Raw genomic sequence first — 9865 nt, forward strand, 5'->3', positions numbered from 1 at the left:
TATTTATTTATTTTTGTTATGGCATGCCTTGTTACGACTGCTTTAATTTGTTTTCATTTCAAGAGCCAGCAAAAACTCCGGCATCCCCCAAGCCAGTTTCTGTAAAAGTGGCAGCACCAGGTAAATAATTCAATTATTTTCTTTTGCTTTGTTTTCAGGATTATTTAATCACTCTTTTGAGCAGCATGCATTTTTTTTTGTTATTATTTCATTGCACCAGAGCGCCATCTGTTGGTTCAAATGTGTATGGACACTTTTTGTTCTCTGAAAATAAAAATAATACTGTGTAGTAGGTTCTGTCCTGCCAACTGACAAAACCATACATAATCATTTACAAGCCACAATAATTGGATTCACTCATTGTGTTAAATCAAAACTAAGCACACTACACTGCACTGTGTAAACCTTGCAAATCTCTGAAGGAAAGCTTTTCCTAACAGAACATGAGTGTGATTGCTGAGTGTGAAATTTCTTGAAACAAGGGCCATGCACAAGTACGGCTGCTTTCGGAAGGCAAGCTCAGCGGATATTCACTGCATTTCTGTAAAATACTTGGCTCCATTTGCAAATATCGACACAGATGAAAGCCTTACTGCAAAGGGCCAAGGCAGCTACATTATTTTTGGAAAAAAAAACATTTTTTTTTTATTGACTTACAGCAGGTTTGTTCCATTTTACAGAAGATCATCCCATATTTAATGAGTTGTTATATGGCCATCCTTTAGTTGTTTTTGTGGAAAAACCAACAACATGGGTTACCTGGTTACAGATGTCCCCATTATAGTTAAGACACTTGGTATTTTTACTACTACTACTACTACTACTACTACTACTACTACTACTACTAATAATAATAATAATAATAATAATAATAATGATGATGATGATGATAAAGTTGGAAGGGACCTTGGAGGTCATCTAGTCCAACCCCCTGCTCAGGCAGGAAACCCTATACCATTTTGGACAAATGGCTGTCCAGTTTCTTCTTAAAAACTTCCAGTGTTGGTGCATTCACCGCTTCTGGAGGCAGGTTGTTCCACTGGTTAATTGTTCTAACTGTCAGGAAGTTCTAGGTTGCTTCTCTCCTTGATTAGTTTTCATCCGTTGCTTCTTGTCCTGCCTCCAGGTGCTTTGGAAAATAGCTCGACTCCCTCTTCTTTGTGGCAGCCCCTGAGATATTGGAACACTGCTATCATGTCCCCCCTCGTCCTTCTCTTCATTAAGCTAGACATACCCAATTCCAGCAACCGTTCCTTATATGTTTTAGCCTCCAGTCCAGTCCAATACTTAATTATGATCAAATTATTTCTAAAGTTGAATCTGTAGGTATGAATTAGCTTCTACAAATCAGTGTCCTCCTTTAGCCACTTTTTTTTTTAAAGAGGAGGGAGGGGACAGAAAGTAAAAAGAAAAGAATATTTTTCAGCAATAGTTTTTGGTTTTGATTCTGTACCCCACAACTATAGATGACTCCAGTTAAATGGAACATCTTATCCTTTTTTAATCTGTATCGAGTAAGTGGAAGGAGGAAACAGATGCTGAAGGGATAATATAATTTCCGTATCCTAAGGCAACAGATTATTTCATAGTCCCACAAGGAAATAATTTTGCAAAGTTTTCCTCTGATAACAGTGAATCAGATCATTGCAGATGACTTCAAATATAGTCTTCACAATCTATAAATCTTTATTTATCATTTTGATAAAGAATATCAACCTGAAATGCATTCACGGGAGGACATTCGTCACTCTGCAGAATGATGACACCCATTAACAAAAATGGCATTATAAAGTAATTATTAGTTCTTAAAAACAAATCTACTTTTTTCAGATTTTTTTAAACATTCCCAGTCTCCCCACCTCCCTGAAATATTTAATATTTAATAACCAGGCCCAATTATGCTTGTTTCCCTGAAAAATAGGTTTCATGCCGCCATCTGCTGAAACAAACTTGCAATATTCATCAGAATAATATTTTGATTGTTTTTTCCACAAATTGTTGATATCAACATTACAACAATCGCTGAAAATGCTATGAGGCTGAATTACTCTAAAAAATTAATTTATGGCCTGAAAAAAAATTGTAATAAAATACAGAGCTTTTTGTTGAAACTATGTAGTAATANCATGTATATTTGCTGTATTAACAGGGTAAAAGTTATGGAGAAAAATACATGTAGTATACTGTATATACTTTAATTTTTATTGAATAAATTCTTAACAAAGCTAAAACCACAAAATAAAATAATCAATAAAAATAGTAAATAGTGAAAAAAAGAAAAGACAATAGAAAAGAAGAAAAGGAAAATAAGGATTATAAAGAAGCAGCTTCCAATCATCTTGACAATAGTTATAAATAGATTTTAATTCTTTCCACTTTCTGGATGACACATATATGCATCAATAGCAATTTTCAGAATATTTTGACACACTATAAACTGTCTGGATGATTCTAGAGCCCTTGGACATTACTATTTATATGACAATAACTAAAGTCCATTAAATGTCTTTTTATGGTACTTCTAATATAGTTGTTTCTAAAAAAGCAAAAGGCAAGGGGAAAGGATTGTGCTGGTGCACCAATTCATGTTTGGAGCACTAACATTCTTGAAAAGTTGGGCATAACTGCTCAGTTCTTACCTCAAAGTACTCTCCTTCTACTATAGTTCTACTTATTAGAAGTACCCATTTGCATAATCAAATCAATTGAAATAATAGAATACAATAGAATATCTTTATTGTCATTGTGTATCCCACAATGAAATTAAGTGCTATCCACAGTGCACACTACACACAAGTAAAAAGCACAAGTTAAAAAAACCATACATTATATACACACATCCTTCACATTCAATTCACCATTGCGCTGCCCCTAATATTGCACTTCAGTGTTGCACTATACTATAAAAATAGTTTTTATCCCAGACCTGTAACCATATTAAATACTACTATATTTAATATGGTTACAGGTCTGGGATAAAAACTATTTTTCAGCCTATTTTTCTTTGTTTTTATTATCCTGTACCGTCTGTCAGATGGTAATAGTTCAAAAAAAGGAATGATGAGTCTTTAAGAATGTTTTGAGCTTTCCTAAGACAGTGGGAATTGTACAGTTTGTCTGGGGGGGGGAGGCGAGGGCAGCCAATAATCCTCTGGGCGATGGTAATGACCCTCTGGAGCGCTTTCCTATCTATAGTACTGTGCAGTTGGCAAACCGAACACAAATGAAATAGGTTAGAATGCTCTCTTGGAGCAATGATAGAAGGTCACCAGCAGTTTTTCATAATCTCTGCTGCGTCTTCTTAACCAATGCTATAACATGAGCATTCCAGGTCAGGTCCTTCTTTATGGTAACACCCAGAATCCTAAAGCTGACCATCCGCTCCACATGGTCTCTGCTGATGATCAGGGGCTGAATATCTGATTATCTGATCTATTCCTCCTATGATCTACTATAAGCTCCTTGTAACCATCTATTGAGATCACAAGTTTCAAACTTTACAACTGCAATACCGAGTACAGTAAAACTGATTCATGGATATTGAGACTTCTGCATGAATCAGGCAGGGGGAGCAAGCTAGCTACAAGAAGCAATCTGCAGGCTGATGAGAAAACGTCTTAATGTAGAAGTAACACTGATGAGATTTTTAACTTTAAGCTATGTGGGATTTCATAGTCTTGACAATGAACTCTTCCTTTAAAGGAAACATAAAATATGTTTATTCTGTCATTTTCTAGTCAAGCTACTCTAGAGACAATGCTGTGCTTTAGAAAATCCTTTCACTTCTTGTCTTGCTGTTAATTGATAGCAAGCCTAGGTCTTTCACAAGAAGGCTTGATTGTCTCACCACCTGAGATTGACATTTGGGGAGTTGATCTTCTAAATATTCCCCAAACAGCAGATGGGCTGGTCCCCACCCTCTTCTGCCAACTTTCCTTTCCTTCCTGCGCTATCAACCGTATGAGTGATCTTTGTTATTACACACCACCACTGCCTTTTCAAGTAGCTTCAGCGAATGTTGGATATTCTGTGGCCCATGCTTCTGTGTCAGGAAACGAGGCAGAATATATCCTATTTAGTTATAAGAAGTTTGTTAAAGGAGAGAGGTAGGGTTGTTCAAAACCACTTGCCTCATTCCCCTTAGTTCTACTGGAAAAGAGAGGGGCTCTTTCTCCCCCATGAATAATGGAGTGAAGAGAATGTAGTAGAAGTCAGGAAGTAATGTTAGATAACCTCCATTATATCTAGTTATGCTTAGGTAGTCACTGCTGAGTAAATCATGGAGAAAATGTTAATTAATACAGCAACAACTAAAGATAATAAAATGCTTAGTGCATTCTACCACATGCAGTCACATAATATGATTAATATATTATTTATAACGTTAATCCAAACACTTAATCATATGATTACTAATGTAACACTGAACTGTGTTGCAATAGTAGCAAGGCGTCCGTGTACATTAAGACATTATTTATATGGGCAAATATTATTTTTCTGTCTGTAGACGGTAGAATAAAATTAAGAATTTCATAGCCTAAGGCCATTTCTTGACAGGGCAGATGCAATGCAAAATTGGATTGAGCAATCCACTGATGCCATTGTTAGCGGCTTCATGCCAGGATGCCAGATCCTGTTTCCCCAACTACTTATCAATCACTGTTTCTGATTCCATTTCTAACACCAAGTTGTTATGAAATAATAATTCTGTGTCTAATGAATAAAGGAAACCAACAGATAAATAGAAAAGTTTATCTCAGATATCAATATTGGGGTAATTATAGTACATAAACATACATAGCTCCATGTGTCCATTTCTCATTGATTCAATGCATGATTTTGCCATATATCAGTGGTGGCGAACCTATGGCACGTTGCCCCAGTCCTAGGCCTTCAGCTGGGTTTTATAAAACCTTTTCGCTTTAGGCCTCCGCCGCCATGTGCAAAAAAAAAAAAAAGGTTCAATCAATCAGTCAATTTCAACTTCTCGCGGGAAAAAAAGATCTTGCAAAGTTGGAATTGATTGATTGAACTTTTTAGTCCAACCCAGTCTGCTGTTACCACCGCAGCCACGCCCACCCAATGGGCCACACTCACCCAATGGGCCACGCCCACCCAATGGGCCACGCCCACTCGGCGCCCGACGATGAATATGTGAGTTTTGGGTTGCAGTTTGGGCACTCAGTCTCTAAAAGGTTTGCCATCATTGCCATATATGATTAAACTGTAGAAAATTTGCATATATAATGGTACTTTGTTCCCTATGTGGTCTTTTGAAATGCCGATGAGTCATTTCTCCCTTTTTAGGATATTCTGACATGCATATTCATTTAATATTAATTGGTTCTTGTAAGCTCTCCAGAGTTGCTTAAATGGGCAACAATATACATCTTTTAAATAAACACTAATTTATTAGCTTGGTTTCCTTGCACATGACTTGTCTGTTTAGATCCAAAGGAGAAGGGCCTATATATCTCTCTATAGGTGATTTGCCTCCATGGCAATAGATTTTTGGTTTATTTTTATTTTATTTATTTTTTGCTGGGGGGAGGGGAAGAGGTTCTTGAAAGTGAGTGGGTAGGACAAGACATTCATTTCTTGTTTGCTGGCAGACAAACAATAGTTAGCTGTCATTTCTTCAAAGGCAGCATCTGATTCATCCTTGGTTCTCTATGAGCACTGTACATTTACAAAAAAGCAAAACATGTCCTTTCTACTTCTCTCTTATAATAAAACAGACTAACTGCCCTTTCAAAGTCTTAATTGGGGAATGAGTAAGCTCACCGTCTGTAAGTGACCCCAGTCTATCATTTTATTTTCTGGTCAGTGTAGAAGTGCTACACTGCTTACGAAGAACTTTCAAGGGCAGAAATGATGCCCTTGTTTTCCTGTTACCTTCCAGAACCCTACAAGAAAGAAAAGCTGATAGAAATAGGAAACTACATCCCATTTTCTCACCTCTGCTTCCCAGAAACATATTCATATAGTATGCTATTGGAAAAATTATCATAATCCTTTTACTCTTTTATTTTTGCAGACTGGTCAAAGAAGGGTGCACATGTGAAAGAATCTGGTAAGACCTGGGTTTTTTTCCCCCTTCCAAATTACACTTTCTGTTTTGAATACTTCGTATTAATTCATACAAGATTGTTGATGTGAGCATGCCATAGAAGAAGACATTGAGTAATGAAATAAAATGACATGAAAAATAGACTACATCTTGTTCCTGTGAGTTACTTAGGACTAATCCCTACAGCCCCCTATCCTCTGCCTCAAAATCATCCATATTCTGGTCTTCACTGAATAATTCTTGCTATCTCTTCAATCCATTCACTGAGTCTGGATGGACCATGTCTGCATATGTAATTACATTTTTCCTACTGTAATTATCTCCAGTATGAAAGACATTTAAAGGGCACACTAACAAGTCTATCTAATGGGCTTATTATTTTCCTTATAGAATTCCATGCTTCTATCAAACTTTATTGATAATATGTCCATTTAAATGTTCATCCTCCTTTGTGTCTCATAAATATCCATTGTACTATGTATATTTTTCAGTCCATTAACATTCTACTAATCAAGAGTTTTATTCACTCTGTTACCCATGACAAGCAACTTGCTTTCTGATTTAATATAAATTTTGAAGAACAAAACCACCTCTTTTGAATCTTGAACATTTTTAATTTAACTACGGGACTTTTCCCACTTCATATAATAAATTTGCTGACTATTTCTTGGTATTTTTGTAAGGTTCTCCCTGAGATTTACAACTCTCTGATGCCATTTGGAATAAATAATTGGTCTTGGGTAATAATTTTATGTTAACAATTACAATTGATCCTGATCAAAGTGGCCTTACATTCTTCCATCTTCTGAGATCTCTTTTGAACTCTTGCCATAATTTAACATAGAACAGTCTGATTTTAAGTGAAGTGCCAATTTAAAACAAATACCATTTGTTAGGAGCACATATACAAATTCCTACTTAGATATGACATGGAGACAAGAAAAATAAAATAAAACCTTATGATAAAATGGATGCAAAATTTCAAAGAAACAATCACTACACAACGAGAAGAATTATGGATTAAATCCATAAAATCTACTTCAAGTCACAGCCTAAAAGAAAATTGGTATAAAATGTTTTACATATGGTACACAACTCCATCGATTTATGTCCATATAGTTCAGTCATATATCATATAATAATAAATGTTGTAAATGCCATGAAACAGAAATTTTATATTTGATGAATATGTAAAAAAACCCTCAAAACTACTGGAAAGATATACATAGTACAATGCAGAAAAGTTCAGAAATTAAATTTGAAATGAAATTGCACCTTTTTTTACGAGATATAATCCCAGTGTGTGTGTGTGTGTGTATTCTCATGGCAATGAGAATAAATTTTGCACAGAATTGGAAGAAAGAAACAATTTTGATGATATCTGATTGGCTACTTAAATTTGGAGAATATTCAGCAATAACAAAAATAAACAGCATATATACAACAGGAAGAAAATAAGAGCCACTTAATCCCTACTTTGTTTTAATTATGAAATCACAAGACTAATTAACTGTGATCTTGGTTTATCATTTCAATAATGATATGGAATATATGGAATAAGCACACTCTTATAGACTCTGATGGAGAAATCATTTTCTGTTCTTCTTCTTACATCCTAGAAACACATAAAAAAGAAAAGCCAATAGAAATAGGTCAGTATGTAAATGTTTTCTTTCTTTTACAACTGCAGAACATGATATTGGACATGGATATGGATTATACATGTTCAAATTGTAGAATAATTGAAATCCTTATATCTTCTTCTTTTAGCCAAAGTGCCAAAGAAACATGTCCATGTAAAGAAATCTGGTAAGAATGGGATAAAAACGTATCTCCTTTTGAACATTTAGTATAAATTAACAGAAGACTCTGAAAATGGCTGTTACACATCCTAAGTGACTACCTAGTGAAATAAAGCCAAAAATTTGTATAATAAATTTCCTAGGGATGGGTTACCTATGCCTCATCCACACAGTCCTGTTGCTTTGGTTCCAACATAGTCTGCTTGGCTTTTGTTGAGGAGATGTCCTCATATTTGATCTTGGTACTGGAGCCAGATTACTGGAAGAGCTCAGTCTTATTTTCAGCTTGGAAGACATATAAGCCTTAAGAAGAAAAACACAGAAACAAAAAATAATAGATAATAAAGTATATTCTTCCAACTGAATTCAGAATATATTCAATCCCAGATTAGTTTTGTTTGTGGAATTAAAGTCCCCTCAGTCTGTCATTTGCTTCTTTGTTAAGTATTAAATTATATACTGTTTATTTGGAATATTTAAATGCAAAAATCATTTTCTGGTCATATAAACCTTAAGTTCTTTTTTTAAAAAAAACCCAACAAAAATGAATAGATCATAAATTGCATTCTGCCAACTGTGAGGTATCTAGTCAGAGGAATCTCCTCAATTCTACCTTAAGTTTAATTGAGGAATTAAAACATTCTGTCTCTAATTGCCCTCAATGTATTGCTTCCTTCTTTGTTAAATATGGAATCATTCACTGTTTATTTTGAATACCAGAATGCAGAAATCAAGTTCAAACCTTTCTCTTATTTTCTAGAACCAGACAAGAAAGAAAAGTCAATAGAAATAGGTAAGCATGTTCTTATTTTCCTACATTTACCTAAAAGTTGTGTTATGCATAAGTATTCAATATGTGTGATAATCAATATATTTAAACCTTTTCATTTTAGCCAAGCTGCCAAAGAAGGCTGTGTATGCAAACAAAACTGGTAAGACCTAAGAAAAAAAAATCTGGGACAGTCAACTTTCTACCTTGAAAAGTAATCAAAGACTACAGAAATGAGTGTTCCATAAGAGAAGCAGCTAACTATTGAAAAAAACATCAAATTTTGATAGGAGATGATTCAATCCTTTTTCCCATGCTAAACTGACTTTATGGGGAAATTCAATGTTAAAAATTGGGGGGAAATGCTGATATGGAAAAATTGGATGAAAGTAGGAATATTGATTTTGGATCAATTGATAGATGATGAGGACAAATCTTTACCTATATTTACGGCTACAATCATTGTTAACAGCGTTGTTTGAACCAGCAGCATTTTCAGCTTCTGAGACACCTGAGATATGAGAACAATTGGTTAAATCTTTTTAAACTGAAGAAACCAACTATTCATTTCAATAGATGTTATCAATAAATCAATTTGATATGCAAATGGTAAAAAAAATAGTGAAATAAAGAATTAGAGGTTCCTATATTGCTTAGACAATGAGACTGTGTCTTAACATCTATACCTAGGATATCAATAGATCACAGCTTACAACTTATAAAACCAAAAATAATATTTAGAATTTATTGGACTCCATTATGTTTGTATAGAAAAGGATTGTGTAGGACAGCATTTTGTTGGTATGCAGTAATGGCAATGCTTCTTTAAAAGCATTAAATTTGGGGACAAAATAAAGGACTACATAAATGTTGACTGTGCAAACAAAAGCTAAGATTTTCCAAGGATAATGTTATCTTAAATTACATACCTAGCTCAAGGAATTTGACAACTGAACAACATGAATGGATTCTCCATGCCCTTATTGTAGCTAAAAGACTGTTAATGCAACATTGGAAAGATAAATGTGTGGCTTTGCTGGATTGAAGACCGGATTATAGTTGCTACCTATGAGTGGATTGCCTATAGATTGTACACTTTGTGTGGATAAATATAAGGAAATATGAAACTCATTTATACAAAGTACTGTAGGTTAAAAAAAGAATGAAAGTCATATAAATACATATATACATATATATATATATATATATATATATATATATATA

The 9865-nt window shown here is 34.4% G+C and overlaps 1 protein-coding gene across 2 annotated transcripts; it reads left to right on the top strand.

Annotated features, from left to right (window-relative positions):
- Window positions 1–63: 63 nt before the first annotated feature.
- Window positions 64–8817, top strand: LOC107290518 (triadin; the record flags this gene model as incomplete). 2 transcript variants are annotated; one of them, XM_015819402.1, is given in 6 exon segments in its annotated part: window positions 64–120; window positions 6038–6073; window positions 7690–7722; window positions 7841–7879; window positions 8633–8665; window positions 8766–8817. In XM_015819402.1, coding segments are annotated over 6 exon segments (248 nt in total), but the record flags the coding sequence as incomplete, so codon positions are not given.
- Between the last annotated feature and the right edge of the window lie 1048 nt (window positions 8818–9865).

Source organism: Protobothrops mucrosquamatus, unplaced genomic scaffold (assembly GCF_001527695.2).
Source record: "Protobothrops mucrosquamatus isolate PMUCROS unplaced genomic scaffold, P.Mucros_1.0 scaffold916, whole genome shotgun sequence".
Lineage (NCBI taxonomy): Eukaryota > Metazoa > Chordata > Lepidosauria > Squamata > Viperidae > Protobothrops > Protobothrops mucrosquamatus.